The sequence below is a fragment of the Anolis sagrei genome, chromosome 11 (genome assembly GCF_037176765.1).
Source record: "Anolis sagrei isolate rAnoSag1 chromosome 11, rAnoSag1.mat, whole genome shotgun sequence".
NCBI lineage: Eukaryota > Metazoa > Chordata > Lepidosauria > Squamata > Dactyloidae > Anolis > Anolis sagrei.
In genome coordinates, this window is record NC_090031.1 from 249,325 (window position 1) to 276,797 (window position 27,473).

The 27,473-nt window shown below is 39.9% G+C and overlaps 1 protein-coding gene across 6 annotated transcripts in view; it reads left to right on the forward strand.

Annotated features, from left to right (window-relative positions):
* Window positions 1-2,645: 2,645 nt before the first annotated feature.
* NR5A1 (nuclear receptor subfamily 5 group A member 1) overlaps window positions 2,646-27,473 on the forward strand; it is an 80,765-nt gene continuing 55,937 nt past the window's right edge. For all 6 annotated transcript variants that reach the window (XM_067471731.1, XM_067471734.1, XM_067471732.1 and 3 more), the window contains exons 1-2: window positions 2,646-2,747; window positions 19,037-19,178. In XM_067471731.1, coding sequence (XP_067327832.1) covers window positions 2,646-2,747; window positions 19,037-19,178 — 244 coding nt within the window. The remainder of the gene's footprint in view (window positions 2,748-19,036; window positions 19,179-27,473) is intronic.

The window sequence follows — 27,473 nt, forward strand, 5'->3', positions numbered from 1 at the left end:
GCAAATGTGAGTAGATCAATAGGAAGGTAAGGGTGCTCCATGCAGTCATGCCTATGGCCACATGCCCTTGGAGGTGTCTACGGACAACGCCGGCTCTTCGGCTTAGGAATGGAGATGAGCACCAGAGTCCCAGAGTTGGTGAGCTTCTGCTGTCAGCCCCAGCTTCTGCCAACTTAGCAGTTCGAAACCATGCCAATGTGAGTAGATCAATAGGAAGGTAAGGGCTCTCCATGCAGTCAGGTCAGCGGTTTGAATCCGGGGAGCAGGGTGAGCTCCTGCTGTCAGCCCCAGCTTCTGCCAACCTAGCAGTTCGAAACCATGCCAATGTGAGTAGATCAATAGGAAGGTAAGGGTGCTCTGTGCAGTCCTGCCTTGGAGGTGTCTACGGACAACGCCGGCTCTTTGGCTTAGGAATGGAGATGACCACCAGAGTCCCAGAGTTGGAGAGCTTCCGCTGTCAGCCCCAGCTTCTGCCAACCTAGCAGTTCGAAACCATGCCAATGTGAGTAGATCAATAGGAAGGTAAGGGTGCTCTGTGCAGTCCTGCCTTGGAGGTGTCTACGGACAACGCCGGCTCTTTGGCTTAGGAATGGAGATGACCACCAGAGTCCCAGAGTTGGAGAGCTTCCGCTGTCAGCCCCAGCTTCTGCCAACTTAGCAGTTCGAAACCATGCCAATGTGAGTAGATCAATAGGAAGGTAAGGGTGCTCTGTGCAGTCCTGCCTTGGAGGTGTCTACGGACAACGCCGGCTCTTCGGCTTAGGAATGGAGATGACCACCAGAGTCCCAGAGTTGGTGAGCTTCTGCTGTCAGCCCCAGCTTCTGCCAACTTAGCAGTTCGAAACCATGCCAGTGTGAGTAGATCAATAGGATGGTAAGGGTGCTCTGTGCAGTCCTGCCTTGGAGGTGTCTACGGACAACGCCGGCTCTTTGGCTTAGGAATGGAGATGAGCACCAGAGTCCCAGAGTTGGTGAGCTTCCGCTGTCAGCCCCAGCTTCTGCCAACTTAGCAGTTCGAAAGCATGCCAATGTGAGTAGATCAATAGGAGGGTAAGGGTGCTCTGTGCAGTCCTGCCTTGGAGGTGTCTACGGACAACGCCGGCTCTTTGGCTTAGGAATGGAGATGACCACCAGAGTCCCAGAGTTGGAGAGCTTCCGCTGTCAGCCCCAGCTTCTGCCAACCTAGCAGTTTGAAAAGATGCAAATGTGAGTAGATCAATAGGAAGGTAAGGGTGCTCTGTGCAGTCCTGCCTTGGAGGTGTCTACGGACAACGCCGGCTCTTTGGCTTAGGAATGGAGATGACCACCAGAGTCCCAGAGTTGGTGAGCTTCTGCTGTCAGCCCTAGCTTCTGCCAACTTAGCAGTTTGAAACCATGCCAATGTGAGTAGATCAATAGTAAGGTAAGGGCTCTCCATGCAGTCAGGTCAGCGGTTTGAATCCAGGGAGCAGGGTGAGCTCCTGCTGTCAGCCCCAGCTTCTGCCAACCTAGCAGTTCAAAACCATGCCAATGTGAGTAGATCAATAGGAAGGTAAGGGTGCTCTGTGCAGTCCTGCCTTGGAGGTGTCTACGGACAACGCCGGCTCTTTGGCTTAGGAATGGAGATGACCACCAAAGTCCCAGAGTTGATGAGCTTCCGCTGTCAGCCCCAGCTTCTGCCAACTTAGCAGTTCGAAACCATGCCAATGTGAGTAGATCAATAGGATGGTAAGGGCTCTCCATGCAGTCAGGTCAGCGGTTCGAATCCGGGGAGCATGGTGAGCTCCTGCTGTCAGCTCCAGCTTCTGCCGACCTAGCAGTTCGAAACCATGCCAATGTGAGTAGATCAATAGGAAGGTAAGGGTGCTCTGTGCAGTCCTGCCTTGGAGGTGTCTACGGACAACGCCGGCTCTTTGGCTTAGGAATGGAGATGACCACCAAAGTCCCAGAGTTGATGAGCTTCCGCTGTCAGCCCCAGCTTCTGCCAACCTAGCAGTTTGAAACCATGCCAATGTGAGTAGATCAATAGGAAGGTAAGGGCTCTCCATGCAGTCAGGTCAGCGGTTCGAATCCGGGGAGCAGGGTGAGCTCCTGCTGTCAGCCCCAGCTTCTGCCAACCTAGCAGTTCGAAACCATGCCAATGTGAGTAGATCAATAGGAAGGTAAGGGTGCTCTGTGCAGTCCTGCCTTGGAGGTGTCTACGGACAACGCCGGCTCTTTGGCTTAGGAATGGAGATGAGCACCAGAGTCCCAGAGTCGGACTGGACTGGACTTAATGCCAGGGGAAAGCCTTTCCTTGTACCTTCTTTGGAGGTTTCGAAACAGAGGTGTGGTGGCCATCTGTCGGGGTGCCGGGCCCCCCAAAGTAAGCCCTCTCTTGCTGGAGGGTCTCCAGGGGGTGCTGGGCCCTCCTTTCTCCTTTGGCCGCCTTCTTTCTCCCTCCTCCTCCTCCTCCCTCTCTTTCTTTCTTTCTTTCTTTCTTTCTCCCCTTGTTTTGTTTTGTGTTTTTTCCTCCCTCCAAAGAGGAGGGCACATCAGGCGCATCAGCAGCATCAGCATCAGCCTCAGCCGCCCTGCTCTATAAAAGCCTCCCCTCTTCTTCCTTTCCTCCCTTCCCTTCTTCTTCTTCCCTTCCTTTCCTTCCTTCCTTCCTTCCTAGGTGAAGGATGGACTACTCCTACGACGAAGACCTGGACGAGCTGTGCCCGGTGTGTGGGGACAAGGTCTCGGGGTACCACTACGGGCTGCTCACCTGCGAGAGCTGCAAGGTAAGACCCCCAAAGACCCCAGGACACATGGAGATGCATTCTATGGCAATGTGGACTCGGATAGTCCAGCTCAAAGCCCACCTGGTGGGTCACCTGCCTTGATGTTCTGGGCTCCATGGCTGTGTGGGAGAAGGGTCCCATCAAGGCGCCCCGGCTTCGGAAACTTTTGCGCACTCCTGATAGGAAATAATCGGGATCCAAAAGTATGAAGCGCATCCTGTGCATGGTCTGCCTTGATACCATATCATTAGTATATTACTATTACTAGTATATATAATTGCGGATATAATGTACTGTGACTAGTAATATTGCAGTATAGTAGTGTAGTACAATGTGATCGTTAATCATACGAATTCTGTGCTATGCTAATAATATAATATAATAATAATATTATAATATATTATAATAATATATTGATGTGTCTAGTAATATTGCAGTATAGTAGTATAGTACAACGTGATAGTAAATCATACTAATACTGTGCTATGCTAATAATATAATATAATATAATATAATATAATATAATATAATATAATATAATATATATAATATTATTATTATAATAATATAATCATATATTAATGTGTCTAGTAATATTGCAGTATAGTACAGTGTGATAGTAAATCATACTAATTCTGTGCTATGCTAATAATATATATATACATATAATATTATTAAAATATAGTATAATAATATATTAATGTGTTTAGTAATATTGCAGTACAGGACATGTGATAATATACTAATACTCTGCTATGCTCAAAATATATATACGTATAATATTATAATAATATTGTTATAATATAATAATTTTTTTATTTATTGCAGTATAGTAGCATAGTACAATGTGATAGTAAATCATACTAATTCTGTGCTATGCTAATAATATAGTATATATACATATAATATTATTAAAATATAATATAATCATATATTAATGTGTTTAGTAATATTGCAGTACAGGACAGTGTGATAATATACTAATACTCTGCTATGCTCAAAATATATATACGTATAATATTATAATAATATTGTTATAATATAATAATATTTATTTATTTATTGCAGTATAGTAGTATACTACAATGTGATAGTAAATCATACTAATTCTGTGCTATGCTGATAATATATAATACATACATAGAATATTATTATAATATAATAATATATTGATGTGTCTAGTAATATTACAGTATAGTAGTATAGTACAATGTGATAGTAAATCATACTAATACTGTGCTATGCTAATAATATAATATAATATAATATAATATAATATTATATATATATATATATATATATATATATATATAATCATATATTAATGTGACTAGTAATATTGCAGTATAGTACAGTGTGATAATACATCATACTAATACTATGCTTTGCTAATAATATAGTATATATACGTATACCATTATAATATTATAATATAATAATATATTATTTATTTATTGCAGTATAAATAGATAAATAATATTGCAGTATAGTAGTATAGTACAGTGTGATAATATATCATACTAATACTGTGCTTTGCTAATAATATATTATATATACGTATAATATATTATTTATTTATTGCAGTATAAATAGATAAATAATATAGTAGTATACTACAATGTGATAGTAAATCATACTAATACTGTGCTATGCTAATAATATATTATATATACATACAATATTATTATAATATAATCATATATTAATGTGACTAGTAATGTTGCAGTATGGTAGTATAGTGCAGTGTGATAATAAATCATACTAATACTGTGCTATGCTAATAATATAATATAATATAATATAATATAATATATATAATATTATAATAATAATATAATATATTAATGTGACTAGTAATATTGCAGTATAGTACAGTGTGATAATACATCATGCTAATACTGTGCTTTGCTAATAATATAGTATATATACGTATACCATTATAATATTATAATATAATATTATGCTATGTGCTATGCTAATAATATATTAGATATACGTATAATATATCATTTATTTATTGCAGTATAAATAGATAAATAATATAGTAGTATACTACAATGTGATAATAAATCATACTAATACTGTGCTATGCTAATCATATATTAATGTGACTAGTAATATTGCAGTATAGTAGTATAGTACAGTGTGATAATATTATATTATTAGCATAGCACAATATCACCTACTTTCCCATAAGATATATTGGTTTTTAAACCATGCTCTCCTTTTAATTGTATATTGAGAAGGGCAGCATATAAAGGGAACTCAGAGCGGCTTACAAGATATATATATATACACACACACACACACACACACACACAATATATATATATTATATTATTAGCATAGCACAATATCAGTATTATAATACAATATTATATTATAATAAAACACCTACTTTCCCATAAGATATATTGGTTTTTAAACCATGCTCTCCTTTTAATTGTATATTGTTTTTGCAATACTTTGTGTTTTGTCTAATTGTATATTGTTTTTAAGGCATTGCATTATTGCCGATGTTGTGAGCCGCCTTGAGTCGGGGTCGAGAAAGGCGACATATAAATATAGTAAATAATATATAAATACAATATAATATAATATTATAATGTATTAATACAATTGTAAATACAATATAATATATGATAATATATTGCTATGCTAATATAGTAATATATAAATACAATATAATACATTAATATAATATAAGAATATAATAATAAATACAATATAATATAATATTATAATGTATTAACATAATTGTAAATACAATATAATATATGATAATATATTGCTATGCTAATATAGCAATATATAAATAGAATATAATACATTAATATAATATAATAATATATGAATATAATATATAATATAATATAATAATGTATTAATACAATTGTAAATACAATATAATATATGATAAAATAATATAATGTATTGCTATACTAATATAGTAATATATAAATACAATATAATAATATAATAATTTATGAATATAATAATAAATACAATATAATATAATATTATAATGTATTAATACAATTGAAAATACAATATAATATGATAAAATAATATAATATATTGCTATACTAATATAGTAATATATAAATAGAATATAATAATATAATAAGATATGAATATAATAATAAATACAATATAATATAATATAATAATGTATTAATACAATTGAAAATACAATATAATATATGATAAAATAATATATTGCTATACTAATATAGTAATATATAAATACAATATAATATAATAATATATAAACACAATCTAATATATAATATATGAATAAAATAATATATAAATACAATTTTATTTTCACAATAATATTGTAATATAATAATACTCAATACTGCTGATAATATATAATAATAACATACAGTAGTAATAATAATACTAAATCATGAGAATGACAGTCCAGAAAACTAACAGCAAGTCTCTGTAACACATTAAACTGGATTATACGGCAGTGTGGACGCAGAAAATTCCACAATATCTGCTTTGGACAATATCTGAGTCCGCACTGCCATATATTCCAGTTCTGAGCAGATAATGCCGCATCTCCTTCAGCTTTGTGTGCAAGGAGCCTTCGGATTTCTGAATATTGTGTTTGTGTTGTGTGTTGTTTGAGTGCGTTTTAAGGCTGTTGTTTTTGTATAGCCTTACGTTTTATTCCATTGTGTTTTGCTTTTGTCGGGAAGGCTTTCCTGGCCGGAATCATTGGGTTGTTGTGTGTTTTTCGGGCTGCCTGGCCGTGTTCCAGAAGCATTCTCTCCTGATGTTTCGCCTGCATCTATGGCAGGCATTTTCAGGGGTTGTGAGGTCTATTGGAAACTAGGAAAATTGAGTTTTTATATATATATATCCCCGTGGAATGATATCCAGGGTGGGAGAAAGAACTCTTGTCTTTTTGCCATTAACCACTTTGATTAGCATTGAATGGCCTTGCAGTTTCAAGGTCTGGCTGCTTCCTGCCCACGGGGGGGGGGGGATCCATTGTTGGGAGGTGTGAGCTGGCCCTGATTGTTTCTTGTCTGGAATTCCCCTTTTTTTGAGTGTTGCTCTTTATTTACTGTCCTGATTCTAGAGTTTTTAACATACTGGTTCGTTTTCAATGGTTTCCACATTCAACAGATAAATATACATATTAATCAAATTTTCCTAGTTTGCAACAGACCTCACAACCTCTGAGGATGCCTGCCATAGATGCAGGCGAAATGTCAGGAGAGAATGCTTCTGGAACATGGTCAGACAGCCCGGAAAACTCACAACAAGCCTGTGTTTTCCTTGCTATGCTTGATTTTAATGGATTGTTTTGCTTTGATGCTCTGTGGACATAGTATGCTGAAAGTGTGTTTTATAATATAATATAATGTAATGTAATATATTGTATAGACATATATTTATAATATTGATAATATTATAGTGTAATGCAATACTAATAATAATATTGCATTATTAATACAATATAATATATTGTATTGTATAGACATATAGTTATAAATTTATAATATTATAATGTAATACAATACAATAGTAATCATAATAGTATATTAATATAATACAATGTAATATAATATATTGTATAGATACAATATTATAGTAATCATAATATTATATTATTAATATAACGTAATATAATATATTGTATAGACATATATCTATAATATTTATAATATTAGAATGTGAAATATAATACTAATCATAATATTACATTATTAATATAATATAATATATTGTATAGACATATATTTATAATATTGATAATATTATAATGTAATGCAATACTAATCATAATATTATATTATTAATATAATACAATGTAATATAATATATTGTATAGATACAATATTATAGTAATCATAATATTACATTATTAATATAACGTAATATAATATATTGTATAGACACATATCTATAATATTTATAATATTAGAATGTGAAATATAATAGTAATCATAATATTACATTATTAATATAATATATTGTATAGACATATATTTATAATATTTATAATATTGGAATGTGAAATATAATACTAATCATAATATTACATTATTAATATAATATAATATATTGTATAGACATATATTTATATAATATTATAATGTAATGCAATATATACTAATAATAATATATTATTAATATAATACAATGTAATATAATATATATTTGTAATATTGATAATATTATAATGTAATACAATATAATAGTAATCATAATATAATAATGTAATATAATATATTGTATAGACATATATTTATAATATTGATAATATTATAATGTAATGCAATACTAATCATAATATTATATTATTAATATAATACAATGTAATATAATATATTGTATAGATACAATATAATAGTAATCATAATATTACATTATTAATATAATGTAATATATTGTATAGACATATATTTATAATATTGATAATATTAGAATGTGAAATATAATACTAATCGTAATATTACATTATTAATATAATATAATATATTGTGTAGACATATATCTATAATATTTATAATATTATAATGTAATGCAATATAATACTAATCATAATATTATATTAATATAATACAATGTAATATAATATATATTTATAATATTGATAATATTATAATGTAATACAATATAATAGTAATCATAATATAATAATGTAATATAATATATTGTATAGGCATATATTTATATAATATTATAATGTAATGCAATATAATACTAATCATAATATATTATTAATATAATACAATGTAATATAATATATATTTATAATATTGATAATATTATAATGTAATACAATATAATAGTAATCATAATATAATAATGTAATATAATATATTGTATAGGCATATATTTATAATATTTATAATATTATAATGTGATGCAATATAATACTAATCGTAATATTATATTATTAATATAACATAATGTAATATAATATATTGTATAGACATGTATTTATAATATTGATAATATTAGAATGTAATGCAATACTAATCATAATATTATATTATTAATATAATACAATGTAATATAATATACTGTATCGATACAATATTATAGTAATCATAATATTATATTATTAATATAATGTAATATAATACATTGTATAGACATATATCTATAATATTTATAATATTAGAATGTGAAATATAATACTAATCATAATATTACATTATTAATATAATATATTGTATAGACATATATTTATAATATTTATAATATTATAATGTAATGCAATACTAATCATAATATTACATTATTAATATAATATAATATAATATATTGTATTGTATAGACATATAAATTTATAATATTATAACGTAATACAATACAATAGTAATCATATTATTAATATAATGTAATATAATATATTGTATAGACATATATTTATAATATTGATAATATTATAATATGATGCAATATAATACTAATCGTAATATTATATTATTAATATAACATAATGTAATATAATATATTGTATAGACATGTATTTATAATATTATAATGTAATAAAATATAATAATATATTATAATTATATATTTTACGTTACGTGTAATGTTACTAATAATATTACAATATAATGGTATAGTACAATATGGTCATATATAATACTGATATCATACTATATTATATATAGTATATTTTATATAATATAAAGTATATAAATTGTATATATACAATTGTATATAGTATATACAATTGTATATAGTATATAAATTGCTATATATAGCAATTTATATATATGTATGTAGCAATTTATATAAATAAGAATGTTATGTCCATTTGTGGGATGAACAGAACTCAAAAACCACTGGGCGAATGGACACCAAATTTGGACACAAGGCACCTCTCCGGCCAATGAGTGACCATCACTCAGAAAATACCAAAAAACACAACGGAAGGGACTTCAAAAGCCAAAAAATCCCCCAAAAATACATTACAACGCATGTGCAAAACCACATATATATATATATACACACACAAATATATATATACACACAAAACATATACACAGACTGAGCCACAGCAACACGTGGCAGGGGATGGCTAGCAATATATATATAGTAACCCTTGATACCCTGGGTCATAGGGTTGTGTGGAAGGTCCTTGAGTCCCTGGAAGTCCAGTGGAAGCATCTTTTGCAAAGTCCACTTGTGATTGATCCCTTCAGGAAAACTTTATTTAGAGCCCCCCCCCCCCCCCCCCCAATATTCAAGTGAATTTGACCCCCTTCTTTTGGGATTCCAGGGGGAAAATAGCAACTCAACCTTAAGGGGAGCAAGGGCTGGCCCTATAGTACAATCTGCTGCTTGTGGAGTCTTTCTCTTGAGGTTTTCTGGCTATCTGTCGGGAGGGCTTGGATTGGGTCTTGTCTCTCAGCTGGGTGGAACTGGATGGCCTTTGGGGTCCCCTTTCCGGCTCAAGGGTTCTGATTTGATGCCTGAAACAATGTGGAGGTCTCTGGGTTGTTGTAGGTTTTTTCGGGCTTTATGGCCCTGTTCTAGAGGCATTCTCTCCTGACGTTTCGCCTCCATCTATGGCAAGCATCCTCAGAGGTAGTGAGGTCTGTTGGAACTAGGAAAAAGGGTTTAGATATCTGTGGAATGATGACCAGGGTGGGACAAAGGACTCTTGTCTGTTGGAGCCAGGTGTGAATGTTTCAACTGGCCACCTTGATTAGCATTTGATGGCCTGGCAGTGCCTGGGGGGATCTTTTGTTGAGAGGTGATTAGATGTACACAGATTAATAATAATAATAATAATAATGTATTGTTGAATGTTTTCATGGCCGGAATCACAGGGTTGTTTTAGGGTTTTTCCGGGCTTTATGGTCATGTTCTAGAGGCATTTTCTCCTGACGTTTCGCCTGCATCTATGGCAAGCATCCTCAGAGGTCGTGAGGTCTGTTGGAAGTAGGAAAAGGGGTTTATATATATAATAATGACCAGGGTGGGACAAAGGACTCTTCTCTGCTGGAGCTAGGTGGGAATGTTTCAACTGACCACCTTGATGAGCCTGGCAGTGCCTGGGGCAATCTTTTGTTGAGGTCTCCAAGAGTTGCCTCTTCTGATGGGGATTGTAGTCCTTGAGGGGTGGGCAAGCCGAACCTTCCTTCCTTCCTTTTCCCCCTTTCCCATAATAACCATTAATATAATAATCCCAAACTGGGAAAGGGGTGTTGAGCCTCCCAATGGCAGGCGAAGGAAGAGAAGGAGGAGGAATAGGTGTGAACAGCCCAGTGAGGCTGCATCCTCACTCCTATTCCTATGATGATGATGATGATGATGATGATGATGATGATGATGATGATGATGAAGAATGCTGGCTTGTTCTCTCTCGGCTTTCCTGGCCCATTATTCTCCCATTATTCCGGATCTGGGAAAGGAAGCATTTCAAGAGCCTCGGGAATGGTTTTCCGTGGCCATTCTCTCCTCACGAGAAGGAAAACACGAAGGAGGAGTGTTAGCACCCCTCTCCTCTTTTCTCCTTTCCTGCTTTCCGTTCCTCCTTTCCTTTCGTTTCCTTCTTTTTTCATTTTCCTTCTTTCCCCCCTTTCTTTCCTCGCCTTTTTTCTTTTCCTCTCTCCTCTCTTCTCCTTCTTTCCGTTCCTTTTTTGGTTCCCTTCTTTCTTCCCCTTCTCTTTCCCTTCTTTCCTGTCGTTTTCTTCCCTTTATCGTTCCCATTTTTCCTTTCCTTTTTTCCTCTCTTCTCGCCTCCCTTCTCCTTTCCTTCTTTCCTTTCGTTTCCTTCTTTCTTCCCCTTCTCTTTCCCTTCTTTCCTGTCGTTTCCTTCCCTTTATCGTTCCCCTTTTCCTTTCCCTTTTTCCTCCCTTTCTTTCCTTTCGTTTCCTTCTTTCTTCAGCTTCTCTTTCCCTTCTTTCCTGTCGTTTTCTTCTCTTTTTCGTTCCCCCTTTTCTTTCCTTTTTCCTCTCTCCTCTCCTTTCTTCTTTCCTCCTTTCCTTTCCTTTCCTTTCCTTCTTTCCCTTCTTTCCTTTCGTTTTCTTCCCTTTTTCGTTCCCCCCTTTCTTTCCTTTTTCCTCTTTTCTCCTCTTTTCTCTTTTCCTCCTTTCCTTTCATTTCGTTTCCTTCTTTCTTTTCTTTCTCCTCTTTCCTTTCCTTTTTTCTCTCTTTCCTTTCTTTTCCTCCCCTTCTTTCCTTTCCTTTTTTTCTTTCTCTCTCTTCTCCTTTCCTTTTTTCCCGTTCCCCTTTTCTTTCCCTTTTTTCCAGTTCCTTCCCTTCTCTCTTTTCCTTTCGGTTCCTTCCTTTTTTTCTTCCCTTAATTCCTTTCTTCTTTTTTTCTTTTCCTCTCGTCTCTCCTCTCTTCTCCTTTCTTCCCTCTTCTTCTTTCCTTTCCTTCCCACTCGTTTCCTTTCCTTCCTTTCCTCCCTTCTCCTTTCTTTCTTTCCTTTTCTCCTTCCCGTCTTTTCTCCCTTCTCCTTTCCTTCTCCTTCCCTTCCCTTTCCCTTCCCTCCCTTCTCCTTTCTTTCTTTCTTTCTTTCCTTTTCTCCTTCCCATCTTCCTTCTCCTTCCCTTCCCTTTCCTTCTTCCCTCTCTTTTCCTCTCCTTCGAGCAGTTTAAACCCGCCTTTGAGCCCGATTCGGTGTCACTCCGAATTATCGGCAGAAGGGCCAAACCTTCCCTTTCCTTTCCTTTTTCGCTCCGGATTAGAAGCGAGGGCCATTTGAACGAACCGCGGGGTTGATCCGGAATAAACTCGACCGAACAATCACTAATCCGTATCATCACAATCATCATCATCATTATTATCATCTTCCTTCCTTATAATCGTGATTATTATAAATCGGACTTGGAGTCCCGTCGGGAAACATCGGCTGCGTCTTCACAGCAACACACAACACAGTGTAGACTACCCGATAGGATTCGAATGCGGCTCAAACTGCAGTGTAGATGCCCGCGAGGCTTTTCAACCCGCGGGATTCCTTGCGCGAAAGGCGAGGCTGGATCTACACTGACTTCTATCCCAGGATTTGATCCGCTATCCACAAGGATGGTCCAAACATCCAGGCAATGTCCCCCGGGCAACCTCCTTGCAGATGGCCAAGTCTCCCACACCAGAAACAACTTGCAGTTTCTTAAGTCGCTCCTGACACGAGAAAAAATATATGTTATGTTATGTTATAATGGTTCCCTGGGCAACGTCCTTCCAGACGGCCAATCCTCTCACACCAAGAAGCGACTTGCAGTTTCTAAAGTCGTTCCTGACATGAGAAAAAATATTATATTATATTATATTATATTATATTATATTATATTATATTATATTATATTATATTATATTATATTATATTATATTGGTTCCCTGGGCAACGTCCTTGCAGACGGCCAAGTCTCTCACAACAGAGGCGACTTGCAGTTTCTCAAGTCGCTCCTGACACAAAAACAAAATATTATATTATATTATATTATATTATATTATATTATATTATATTATATTGGTTCCCTGGGCAACGTCCTTGCAGACGGCCAAGTCTCTCACAACAGAGGCGACTTGCAGTTTCTCAAGTCGCTCCTGACACAAAAACAAAATATTATATTATATTATATTATATTATATTATATCCTGGGCAACGTCCTTGCAGACGGCCAAGTCTCTCACAACAGAGTCTACTCCTGACACGAGAAAAATATATTATATTATATTATATTATATTATATTATATTATATTATATTATATTATATTATAATGGCCTCGTGGGCAACGTCCTTGCGGACGGCCAAGTCTCTCACAACAGAGGCGACTTGCAGTTTCTTAAGTCACTCCTGACACGAGAAAAAATATTATATTATATTATATTGGTCCCCTGGGCAACGTCCTTGGAGACAGCCAAGTCTCCCACACCAGAAACAACTTGCAGTTTCTTAAGTCACTCCTGACACGAGAAAAAAAAATTATATTGTATTGTATTGTATTATATTATATTATATTATAACGGTCCCCTGGGCAACGTCCTTGCAGACGGCCAATTCTCTCCCAACAGTGTCACTCCTGACACGAGAAAAATATATTATATTATATTATATTATATTATATATTATATTATATTATATTATATTATATTATATTATATTATAATAGTCCCCTGGGCAACGTCCTTGGAGAAGGCCAAGTCTCCCACACCAGAAACAACTTACAGTTTCTTAAGTCACTCCTGACACGAGAAAAAAAATGTATTGTATTGTATTATTATATTATATTATTATACAGGGTTAGTCAAAATGCATAGGCCAATAAGCCATTCAATTGAATGGCTTATTGGCCTATGCATTTTGACTAACCCTGTATTATATTATATTATATCGGTCCCCTGGGTAACGTCCTTGCAGACGGCCAATTCTCTCACACCAGAAGCGACTTGCAGTTTCTCAAGTCGCTCCTGAAACGAGGATCCCCCCCCCCCCCAGATTATCTCCTTTGGAGTGGATGAGAGGAGTCTATACTGCCAGATAACTCGGGATCAGAAGATAACCTGGGATAGATTCTGGGATAGAAGGCAGTGCAGATGCAGCTGGGTTGGCGACCATTCCTGGGTTTTGATATGTGTTTCTGCCATGGAGAAGCTCCTCTGGAGACCCTTTGGATTGGGGAAAACGAAAGTGAGACCATTCCCCTCCAGTTCTGGGTCTCAGAGGCCCCCACAACATCACAACATTATGATTATTATGGTTATTATGGTTTGTTATTATTATGTTTATTATGGGTTTTTATTATGTTTATTATGATTTTTATTATTAAGTTTATTTTTATTATTTTGTTCATTATGTTTTTTTTATTATTATGTGTATTGATACCCTGCTTTTGTCGACTCAGAGAGGCTTTATCAAGTATTATTTTTAGTATTAGTATGGTAAAACATCAAAACATCCAGGCAACATCCCCTGGGCAACGTCCTTGCAGACGGCCAATTCTCTCACACCAGAAGCTTTCTCAAGTCGTTCGTGACAGGGGAAAAAATATTATTATTATTATTATTATTATTATTATTATTATTACTCCCTTCTTTTGTTCACTTTTCTTCACTATTTTCTACCAGTTGCAACACAGAAGAAAACTAAATTGACTAAACTAAACCAAACCAGCCTTGCCCATGCTGATTGATTATCAGGAAATGTTTGATTTTAATAACTGTTTAATATATTATCATATAATTTTTTTCTCATGTCAGGAGTAACTTGAGAAACTGCAAGTCGCTTCTGGTGTGGGATAATTGGCCATATGCAAGGACGTTGCCAAGGGGACCATTATAATATAATATAATATAATATAATATAATATAATATAATATAATATAATATAATACAATATAATACAATATAATATAATATAATATAATATAATATAATACAATATAATATAATATAATATAATATAATATAATTTTTTTTCTCGTGTCAGGAGTGATTTGAGAAACTGCAAGTTGCTTCTGGTGAGAGAGAATTGGCCGTCTGCAAGGACATTACTTAGGGGACCATTATAATGTAATGTAATATAATATAATATATATTTTTCTCGGGTCAGGAGTGACTTGAGAAACGGCAAGTCGCCTCTGTTGTGAGAGAATTGGCCATATGCAAGGACGTTGCCAAGGGGACCATTATAATATAATATAATATAATATAATATTTTTTCTTGTGTCAGGAGTGACTCGAGAAACTACAAGTCGCTTCTGGTGTTAGAGAATTGGCCGTCTGCAAAGATGTTACCTAGGGGACCATTATAATGTAATGTAATGTAATGTAATACAATACAATACAATACAATACAATATATATTTTTTCTCGTGTCAGGAACGACTTGAGAAACTGCAAGTCGCTTCTGGTGTGGGAGACTTGGCCGTCTGCAAGGACGTTGCCCATGAGGCCATTGTAATATAATATAATATCATATATATTTTTTTCTCATGTCAGGAGTAACTTGAGAAACTGCAAGTCACTTCTGGTGTGGGAGAATTCGCCATCTGCAAGGACGTTACCTAGGGGACCATTATAATGTAATGTAATGTCATATAATGTAATATAATATAATATAATATAATATAATATAATATAATATATATTTTTCTCATGTCAGGAGTGACTTGAGAAACTGCAAGTTGCTTCTGATGTGGGAGACTTGGCCATCTGCAAGGACGTTGCCCAGGGGACCATTATAATGTAATATTATAATATAATATAATATAATATAATATAATATAATATAATATAATATAATATAATATTTTTTCTTGTGTCAGGAGCGACTTGAAAAACTGCAAGTTGCTTCTGGTGAGAGAGAATTGGCTGTCTGCAAGGACATTACTTAGGGGACCATTATAATGTAATGTAATATAATATAATTTAATATATATTTTTCTCGTGTCAGGAGTGACTTGAGAAACTCCAAGTTGCTTCTGGTGTGGGAGACTTGGCCGTCTGCAAGGACGTTGCCCACGAGGACAATATAATATAATATAATATAATATAATATAATATAATGTAATGTAATGTAATGTAATGTAATTTTTTTCTCGTGTCAGGAGCGACTTGAGAAACTACAAGTTGCTTCTGGTGTGAGAGAATTGGCTGTCTGCAAGGACGTTGCCCAGGGGACATTGCCCAGATGTTTTGATGTTTTACTATCATCCTTGTGGGAGGCTTCTCTCATGTCCATGCATGGGGAGCTGGAGCTGACAAAGGGAGCTCATCCACGCGCTCCCCAGATTTGAACCTGCGACCTGTCGGTCTTCAGTCCTGCCCACACAAGGGTCTAACCCTCGTATAATCCAGATGACCTTCTTTGAAGTGGATTATGTGGCAGTGTAGACGCCTATCTTCCAATTCAAAGCAGACTATTGTGGATTGTGATGGGCTTGGATAATGTGGATTATATGGCATTATATGGAGACTCACCTGGGGCCCCAGGTGAGTCTCCATGAGGGATCTCTACTCAATGGGAGCCAATCCTGTTTACTTTGTTGTGAAGGAAGCTAAGAGACACACACACATTATCTCCTGAGTGGAATTACATTAAATTGAATGGCAGGCGGAATGAATGAATGAATGAATGAATGAATGATTGATTCCTGGATTGATTGATCAAGGCAATATACATCCATTCACCTGTTTAAATTAACGGCCTCTCCTTTGTCCCCCGAATCAATGGGGGCCTCTCTCTCTCTTGACCCACCATTTAACTGGATTCAATGTGGCCCATTCACAGTACATAGTGACCCATGTGCCAGCAGGACCGATGACCAACAGGTCAGCCATTTGAATCTGGGGGAAGCGGGGTGAGCTCCCATCTGTCAGCTCCAGCTCCTTACATAGCAACCCATGTGCCGGCAGGACCGATGACCAACAGGTTAGCCATTTGAATCTGGGGAAAGTGGGGTGAGCTCCCATGTGTCAGCTCCAGCTCCTTACATAGTGGTCCATGTGCCCGCAGGACTGATGACCGATAGGTCAGCCATTCAAATCTGGGGAATGTGGGGTGAGCTCCTGTCTGTCAGTTCCAGCTCCCTACATAGCGACCCATGTTCCGGCAGGACTGATGACCAACAGGTCAGCGGTTGAAAAATCTTGGGAAAGTGAGGTGAGCTCCTGTCTGTCAGCTCCAGCTCCTTACATAGTGGCCCATGTGCCAGCAGGACTGATGACCGACAGGTCAGCGGTTCAAATCTCGGGAAAGCGAGGTGAGCTCCTGTCTGTCAGCTCCAGCTCCCTACATAGCAACCCATGTGCCGGCAGGACTGATGACCAACAGGTCAGCCATTCGAATCTGGGGAAAGTGGGGTGAGCTCCCATCTGTCAGTTCCAGCTTCCTACATAGCGACCCATGTGCCGGCAGGACTGATGACAGACAGGTCAGCGGTTCAGATCTTGGGAAAGTGAGGTGAGCTCCTGTCTGTCAGCTCCAGCTCCCTACATAGCAACCCATGTGCCGGAAGGACTGATAACCGACATCTGTTTGAATCTGGGGAAAGCGAGGTGACCTCCTGTCTGTCAGTTCCAGCCCCCTACATAGTGACCCATGTGCTGGCAGGACTGATGACCAATATATTAGCCGTTCAAGTCTGGGGGAAAGTGGGCTGAGCTCCCATCTGTCAGCTCCAGCTCCTTACATAACATCTCATGTGCTGGCAGGACTGATGACCGACAGGTCAGCCATTCATATCTGGGAAGAGCAGGGAGAGCTCCTGTCTGTCAACTCCAGCTCCCTACATAGTGACCCATGTGCCAGCAGGATTAGTGACCGACAGGTCAGCGGTTCAAATCTTGGGAAAGTGAGGTGAGCTCCTGTCTGTCAGCTCCAGCTCCCTACATAGCGACCCATGTGCTGGAAGGACTGATAACCGACAAGTCATCTGTTTGAATCTGGGGAAAGCGAGGTGACCTCCTGTCTGTCAGTTCCATCCCCCTACATAATGACCCATGTGCCGGCAGGACTGATGACCGATATATCAGCCGTTCAAGTCTGGGGGAAAGCGGGCTGAGCTCCCGTCTGTCAGCTCCAGCTCCTTACATAACATCCCATGTGCTGCCAGGACTGATGACCAACAGGTCAGCCATTCATATCTGGGGAGAGCAGGGTGAGCTCCTGTCTGTCAGCTCTAGCTTCCTACATAGTGACCCATGTGCTGGCAGGATTAGTGACCGACAGGTCAGTGGTTTGAATCTGGGGAATGTGGGGTGCGCTCCTGTCTGTCAGTTCCCGCTCCCTACATAGTGACTCATGTGCCAACAGGACTGATGACTGAAAAGTCAGCGGTTTGAATCTAGGGAAAGTGGGCTGAGCTCCTGTCCGTCAGCTCCAGCTCCCCATGTGTGAACATGAGAGAAATCTCTCACAAGGATGGTAAAAAAACATCAAAACATCCGGGCAATGTCTCCTGGGCAATGTCCTTGCAGACGGCCATTTCTCTCACACCAGAAGCGACTTGCAGTTTCTCAAGTCACTCCTGACACAGAAAAAAAGAATCTGGATTATATGGCAGTGAAGATCCAGCATGGGACAGAACTATGGCAGTTAAAGGAGAATAACAACACTGTCGTTCTTTAATTGGATCTCACCTTCAGGATCCTAGCCATAATAAATGACCTGACCGAGTTCGTTCCTCAGTTCTGCACGAAATCCTTTTAGACAACTGTTCTCCTGAGCGTAGCTAAAGCGCGTTCCTGTCTTCTGTCCTCTCAAGACAAGGGACTGAAAGGAAGAGAGCCTGTTCCTCTCCTTCGGCCTCCTTCAGCCTTCCCTTTGCCTCTTTCTTTCCCTTTCCAGGGTTTCTTCAAGAGGACGGTGCAGAACAACAAGCACTACACATGTACGGAAAGCCAGAGCTGCAAGATCGACAAGACGCAGCGCAAGCGGTGCCCGTACTGCCGTTTCCAGAAGTGCCTGGCTGTGGGAATGAGGCTGGAAGGTGAGGAAGGACACGCTCTCAGTGGTGGAGTTGCCTGCCGGCTGGGGATTAGGGGAGTTGTCGTTTGAAAAGGGTGTATAGCAGACCTAGGCAAACTTTGGCCCTCCAGGTGTTGTGGAAGTCAACTCCCCATTGTGTAATACTGGTGGAAAATACCATTCTAATGGACATGTGGTCACACATCTTCTAAAGCAGGCATGGGCATACTTCAGCCCTCCATGTGTTGTGGACTGCAACTCCCTATTGTGTAAGACTGGTGGAAAATACAGTTCTAATGGACGTGTGGTCACACACTTACTAAAACAGGCATGGGGATACTTCATCCCTCCAGGTTTTTTGGACTGCAACTCCCTATTTTGTAATATCGGTGGAAAATACAATTCTAATGGACATGTGGTCACACACCTACTATAACAGTCATGGGCAAACTTGGGCCCTTCAGGTGTTGTGGGCATCAACTTTCTATTGTGTAAGACTGGTGGAAAATAGTTATAATGGACGTGTGGTCACACACATACTAAAACAAGCATGGGCAAACTTGGGCCTTCCAGGTGTTTTGGACTGCAACTCCCTATTGTGTAGTACTGGTGGAAAATACAGTTCTAATGGACATGTGGTCACACACCTATTATAACAGGCCTGGGCAAACTTGGGCCCTCCAAGTGTTGTGGACGTCAACTCCCTATTGTGTAAGAGTGGTGGAAAATACAGTTCTAATGGACGTGTGGTCACACACCTATTAAAACAGGCCTGGGCAAACTTGGCTACTCCAGGTGTTTTGGACTGCAGCTCCCTATTGTGTAAGAGTGGTGGAAAATACAATTCTAATGGACATGTGGTCACACACCTACTAAAGCAGGCCTGGGCAAACTTGGGCCTTCCAGGTGTTGTGGACTGCAACTCCTGCAATTCCTAACAGCCAGTAGGCTGTTAGAAATTGTGAGAGTTGAAGTCCAAAACATTTGATGGCCCAAGTTTGCCCATGCTTGATCTAGCCTTATTTAATGAATTTCCCTTGTTACTATCTTACAGGTCCACCAAAAATGGAAGAAAGTGCCTTGCACCACCAGCATTCCCCTAGCTGGGTTTTATCCATTTTGGCTCTTGTCTCTACTTTGCGGTTCACTTTTCGCAGACTTGCTGTTTCACGGTTTTCCTTCCTTGCTACTCACCAGGCCAAGTCCTAGTTCTGCCACCGGGACCTGGCCCGGTGAGTAGCGAGTGAGCAAGGGAGGGTGGGTGAGCGAGCAAGGGAGGGCTGCAAAGGCAGAAGCATCTTACAGTGTTCCCTCGCTACTTTGCGGTTTGCTTTTCATGGACTCGCTGTTTTGTGGTTTTCCTTCCTTGCTACTCACTGGGCCGAATCCTAGTTCTGCTACTGGGACCTGGCCCGGTGAGTAGCGAGTGAGCAAGGGAGGGCCACAAAGGCAAAAGCATCTTACAGTGTTCTCTCGCCACTTTGTGGTTTGCTTTTTGTGGACTCACAGTTGTGCGGTTTTACATTCTACCTACTCACCGGGCCGAGTCCTGGTTCTGCCACCGGGACCTGGCCCGGTGAGTAGCGAGTGAGCAAGGGAGGGTGGATGAGCGAGTAAGGGAGGGCCGCAAAGGCTGAAGCATCTTACAGTGTTCTCTCGTCACTTTGCGGTTCACTTTTCGCGGACTCGCTGTTTCGCAGTTTTCCTTCCTTGCTACTCACTGGGCCGAGTCCTAGTTCTGCCACCGGGACCTGGCCCGGTGAGTAGTGAGTGAGCAAGGGAGGGTGGATGAGCGAGTAAGGGAGGGCCGCAAAGGCGGAAGCATCTTACAGTGTTCCCTCGCTACTTTGTGGTTTGCTTTTTGCGGACTCGCTGTTTCGCGGTTTTCCTTCTTTGCTACTCATCAGGCCAAGTCCTGGTTCTGCCACCAGGACCTGGCCCGGTGAGTAGCGAGTGAGCAAGGGAGGGTGGGTAAGCGAGCAAGGGAGGGCCGCAAAGGCGGAAGCATCTAACAGTGTTCTCTCGCCACTTTGCAGTTTGCTTTTCGTGGACTCACTGTTTCGTGGTTTTCCTTCCTTGCTACTAACTGGGCCGAGTCCTGGTTCTGCAACCAGGACTCAGCCCGGTGAGTAGTAGGTGAGCAAGGGAGGCGGGTGAGCAAGCAAGGGAGGGCCGCAAAGGCAGAAGCATCTTACAGTGTTCCCTTGCTACTTTGTGATTTCCTTTTCGCAGACTCACTGTTTCGTGGTTTTACTTTCTTGCTCCTCATTGGGTTCTGCCACCAGGACTCAGCCCAGTGAGTAGCGAGCGAGCAAGGGAGGGCTGCAAAGGCGGAAGCAGTGGCAGGAGCAGGAGCCTGGAAGAGGTGGCTAGGCTCCTGCTTCTACCGCCGCTACTGCCCTTGCCGCCCTCACTCACTTGCTAACCTGTCCTCACTCACTTCCTCACTCACTGGGTTGGGTCCCAGCGGCAGAACCAGGACTTGGCCCGGTGAGTAGGGAACGAGCAAGGGTGGGTGGGTGAGTGAGGGAGGGCCGCAAAGTCAGAAGCAGTTCTAATGTTTATAGCTTCCCTACTTTGGGGATTTTCACTTATCGCGGGTGGTCCTGGAACGTATCACCCGTGATAAGTGAGGGAACACTGTATACATATTTTCCTCGATGGAGCCAGCCATTGAGTATTTAATTCCACTTTTCCCAAGCTGCTCCCATCTTAAGTAGCTGAGAGGGAAAAGGCTGTTAGGAATTGTGGGAGTTGCAGTCAAAACACCTGGAGGGAGGGAGGGAGGGAGGGCCAAAGTTTGCCTATGCCTGGGCTAGATCTTATTGGGTGTCTGCTAAATTCTTTTCCATTCCAAAACTTTTCCAAAACTTCTCATCCGATCACATTCGTATCTTATTTCAAAATGACGTCATTTTTTCTCCGCTTCCCAAGTCTGGGGGAGAAAATGCTAAGTTTGGGTCTTGTTGCTGCCTGATGGTTGTGTGCGTGCGTAGGAGGCGAGAACTCCTTGGCTCCGAACAATAGAAAGTGGAAGCACATTCCTTTGCGGAAAGGAGACGAGGAGAAGGGAGGCTCTGCCGAGGAGGAGGAGGGGGCCGGGGGTTTTATGTTTGTGTCGTGATATGTGTGTGTTTGTGTGGGTGTGGGGTGTGTGTGTGAGGGCTTTGGGGGAGAGCTAGAATTGTCTTGGATCCAAAAAGAAGACAAAACACCCAGTTCTGCATTCAGATCTGGATACGCTTGTCCTGGATCCAAAATATGTTCCCCATACTGTATACAAGTTTGAGTAAATCCTCTCCTGGAAACCTCAAGGAAGTAAAATAGATCATGGGAACCTCCTGCTGAGTTTAACATTTAAAAATACTTGTTCCACACACACACACACATGTGTGTGACCCCTGTAAGATTCACACTTCCCTTCAGTGACTGCAGCTGAAACAGTGGTTCCCAAGCTATGGTCCATGAACTACTAAATACTCCACTGTTACTACACCGTTGCAACGAGAGCAACCGGTTTCTTATAGTGCCAAGGCTTGTTAAATATGGTTTTCTGTGGGTGAGCAGATGGCGACTACTGGGTGGCATAGGTCCTGTATCGGAAACTGGAGCTGATGTGGTCTATCCAATGCAGTTTTCTGAATCAGCATCCCAAATCACCAAAGTAGACCAAAAACAGATTCGTAACCCTTTTGGTACTCATGTTGGAGTGAGGTCCCAGGTCAAAGTGATCCCTAGTTTTCTGTGGGTGAGCAGATGACGACTACTGGGTGGCATATCTCCTGTATCAGAAACTAGAGCTGATGTGGTCTATCCAATGCAGTTTTCTGAATCAGCACCCCAAACTGAATCTAAAGTTGACCAAAACCTGATTCATAACCCTTTTGGTACTCATGTTGGAGTGAGGTCCCAGGTCAAAGTGATTCCTAGTTTTCTGTGGATGAGCAGATGACGACTACTGGGTGGCATATCTCCTGTATCAGAAACTAGAGCTGATGTGGTCTATCCAATGCTGTTTTCTGAATCCAGCACCCCAAATCACCAAATTCAACCTAAAGTAGACCGAAAACTGATTCGTAACCCTTTTGGTACTCACGTTGGAGAGTGGTCCCTGGACAAATACTGAAAGGGTTTGACCCTGAGTTTGGGAGTTGTAGTTCACGTACATCTGGAGAGCTTTAAATGGTGGGTTGTGAATTTTCTCAATATTTTTAATGCTCAATGTATTGTCGAAGGCTTTCGTGGCTGGGATCACTGGGTTGTTGTAGGTTTTTTTGGACTATATGGCCATGTTCTGGAGGCAATTTTTCTCCTGACGTTTTGCCTGCATCCATGGCAAGCATCCTCAGAGGTAGTGAAGTCTGGTTGGAAAAGCCAAGGAGCAGTTTTAACATTGCAAGTCCTAAGTCTGCGTTCAGTGCCTCCCTTTTGCAGTCCTGGTCAATGCTTCCCCCTTTTTGCTTTTGTAAATACGGAGGCAGAAGCAGCTGGGTCTAGCGCTGACCTTGAGAACACCTTGCGAGCCGAGATACCGAGTGGACTGTATGTGTGTGTGTGGATGTGGATGCTACCTAGAGGGAAATGGGAAAGTTCTGCAGATGATTCGGATGACAACTCCCCCAAGTTTCACCCAGCAAGACTAATGGTCAGGGACTGCTAGCCTTGTCAACCACTGACCACACATAATAATAATTATAATATTAATAATAATAATAACTAGCGGTCCCCTGCCAGGCGTTGCTGTGGCCCAGTCTGGTGATCAGGAAAATAAAGTCATGAGAAAGTGTTGGGTTCTAATCTATGTCATGTCTTTCTTCTTGTGGGTAAACAGTATTTCTTGCTGTGTCTTTGTCAGTGTTGACGTGGAGAGTGTCTGGATTGCCCACCCTGGAACATGCAACATATCATTGTCCTTCTTTAGGGGTCCCTTTTAAAACTTTGATACTGCATCTGACATATACATATATGTGTGTGTGTGTGTGAATGACTGGATGGCCCTTTGTCAGGAGGGCTTTGATTATGTTTTCTTGCCCTGGAGAAGGGAGTTGGATTGGATGGCCTTAAGGCAGCATTTCTCAACCTGGGAAGTCATGGGAGTTCTGTGTGGGAAGTTTGCCCCAATTCTATCGTTGTTGGGGTTCAGAATGCTCCTTGATTGCAGGTGAACTGTGAATCCCAGTGACTACAACTCCCAAATGTCAAGGTCTATTTCCCCCAAACTCCATCTGTGTTTATATTTCAGCATATTGAGTATTTGTGCCAAGTTTGGTCCAGATCCATCATTGTTTGAGTCCACAGTGCTCTCTGGATGTAGGTGAACTACAACTCCCAAACTCAAGGTCAATGCCCATCAAACCTTTCTAGTGTTTTCTGCTGGTCAGGGGAGTCCTGTGTGCCACGTTTGGCCCAATTCCATCATTGGTGGAGTTCAGAATGCTCTTTGGTTGTAGGTGAACTATAAATCCCAGCAACTACAACTCCCAAATGACAAAATCATAAATTTTTGAGTGATGGTCACTCCTTGTGTTGTGAGACGTTTTGTTGCCAAATTTGGCGTGATTTCGTTCATTGGTTCTTTTGTTGTTAAGGTACTCATTATGCACAGAGCATTATTATATAGATAGATGGATGGATGACCCGCTGATCCTGTGTTCGCTCCCAAACTCTGCTGAATCCCAAATCAATAAAACGTAGACATCTTTTCTCCATGACTGGAGGAGCCTGTTGGATACTTCCAGAGCCGGAAATGAAAGGAGAAGCCTCTGCCTTTGTCTGCGTATTTGTGTTTCATTGTGCTTCATTGGAACAAAGGCACTGAAAGTTTGCCTGTGTCTGTGTATATGCTGTAATCCGCTCTGAGCTTCCTCTGGGAGAAGGGCGGAATATAAATAAAGTATTATTATTATTATTATTATTATTATTATTATTGCTGTGGCATACTGTGTTTTTGTGTTAGTAAATTTATTTATTTATATTATGTTCAGAGTAGATTACAGCTTATACACAGACACAGGCAAACTTTCAGTGCCTTGTTCCAATGAAACACAAATGCACAGACAAAGGCAGAGGCTTCTCCTTTCATTTCTGGCTCTGGAGGTGTCTAACAGGCTCCTCCAGTCATGGAGAAAAGATGTGACACATCCAGCCCCAGCAGACAAAAGTCCTTTGCCCCACCCTGGTCATTCCACAGACATATAAACCCATTTTTCCTACTTCCAACAGAACTCACTCCCTCTGAGGATGCTTGCCAGAGATGCAGGCGAAACGTCAGGAGAAAAATTGCCTCCAGAACATGGCCATATAGCCCGGAAAAACCTACAACAACCCAGTGATCCCGGCCATGAAAGCCTTCGACAATACAATAATAATAATAATAATAATAATTATTATTATTATTATTATTATCTTTCTTTGAACCCCGCTAGCATCTCCCGAAGGACTCGATGCGGCTTACAAAGGCCAAGGCCTCAACACACAACATAACAATACACAACCTAAAGCAAATTAAAAACAATTAAAGCAATATTAAAACAACAAAACAACAAGCAATAAACAATACACCAAGACACAATAAAACTGGGCCGGGCCAGAGTAATGGGTACAGAATTAAAAGTGCTGATGTGACAGGTGATAGGTAAGGCTTATAGGGCAAGAGCAGTGTGCAGTGTGCAGCAAACATTGGTTCTAGTAAAGTGCTTCTGGGACTTATTGTTGGAGATCATAGAATCATAGAATCATAGAATCAAAGAGTTGGAAGAGACCTCCTGGGCCATCATCCAGTCCAACCCCCTTCTGCCAAGAAGCAGGAATATTGCATTCAAAGCACCCCCGACAGATGGCCATCCAGCCTCTGCTTAAAAGCTTCCAAAGAAGGAGCCTCCACCACACTCCCTCCGGGGCAGAGAGTTCCACTGCTGAACGGCTCTCACAGTCAGGAAGTTCTTCCTCATGTTCAGATGGATTTCCTATTCTGGGAAGGCGCATCGGAACAGCCAGGTCTTCAAGTTCTTTCTGAAGACTGCCAATGTAGGGGCCTGTCTAAGATCTTTGGGGAGGGCGTTCCAGAGTCGGGGGGCCACCACGGAAAAGGCCCTGTCCCATGTCCCCACCAAACGCGCTTGCGACGCAGGTGGGATCACGAGCAGGGCCTCTCCAGATGAACGTAGTGAGCGCGTGGGTTCGTAGACGGAGATGCGGTCACGCAGGTAGGCTGGTCCCAAACTGTTCAGGGCTTTGTAGGTAAGCACCTGCACCTTAAATTGGGCTCGAAAGATAAACTTTATTTATAATACTTTATTTATATTCTGCCCTTCTTCCCAAGGGGGCTCAGAGCGGATTACAGCATATGAATAGACACAGGCAAACTTTCAGTGCCTTGTTACAATGAAACACAAATGCGCAGACAAAGGCAGAGGCTTCTCCTTTCATTTCCGGCTCCGGAGGTGTCTAACAGGCGCCTCCGGTTGTGTAGAAAAGATGTCTAAGCGGATTACAGCATATAAACAGACACAGGCAAACTTTCAGTGCCTTGATCCAATGAAATGCAATGAAACCCAAATACACAGACAAAGGCAGAGGCTTCTCCTTTCATTTCCGGCTCCGGAGGTGTCTAACAGGCGCCTCCGGTTGTGTAGAAAAGATGTCTAAGCGGATTACAGCATATAAACAGACACAGGCAAACTTTCAGTGCCTTGTTCCAATGAAATGCAATGAAACACAAATACACAGACAAAGGCAGAGGCTTCTCCTTTCATTTCCGGCTCCGGAGGTGTCTAACAGGCGCCTCCGGTTGTGTAGAAAAGATGTCTAAGCGGATTACAGCATATAAACAGACACAGGCAAACTTTCAGTGCCTTGTTCCAATGAAATACAATGAAACACAAATACACAGACAAAGGCAGAGGCTTCTCCTTTCATTTCCGGCTCCGGAGGTGTCTAACAGGCGCCTCCGGTTGTGTAGAAAAGATGTCTAAGCGGATTACAGCATATAAACAGACACAGGCAAACTTTCAGTGCCTTGTTCCAATGAAATACAATGAAACACAAATACACAGACAAAGGCAGAGGCTTCTCCTTTCATTTCCGGCTCCGGAGGTGTCTAACAGGCGCCTCCGGTTGTGTAGAAAAGATGTCTAAGCGGATTACAGCATATAAACAGACACAGGCAAACTTTCAGTGCCTTGTTCCAATGAAATGCAATGAAACCCAAATACACAGACAAAGGCAGAGGCTTCTCCTTTCATTTCCGGCTCCGGAGGTGTCTAACAGGCGCCTCCGGTTGTGTAGAAAAGATGTCTAAGCGGATTACAGCATATAA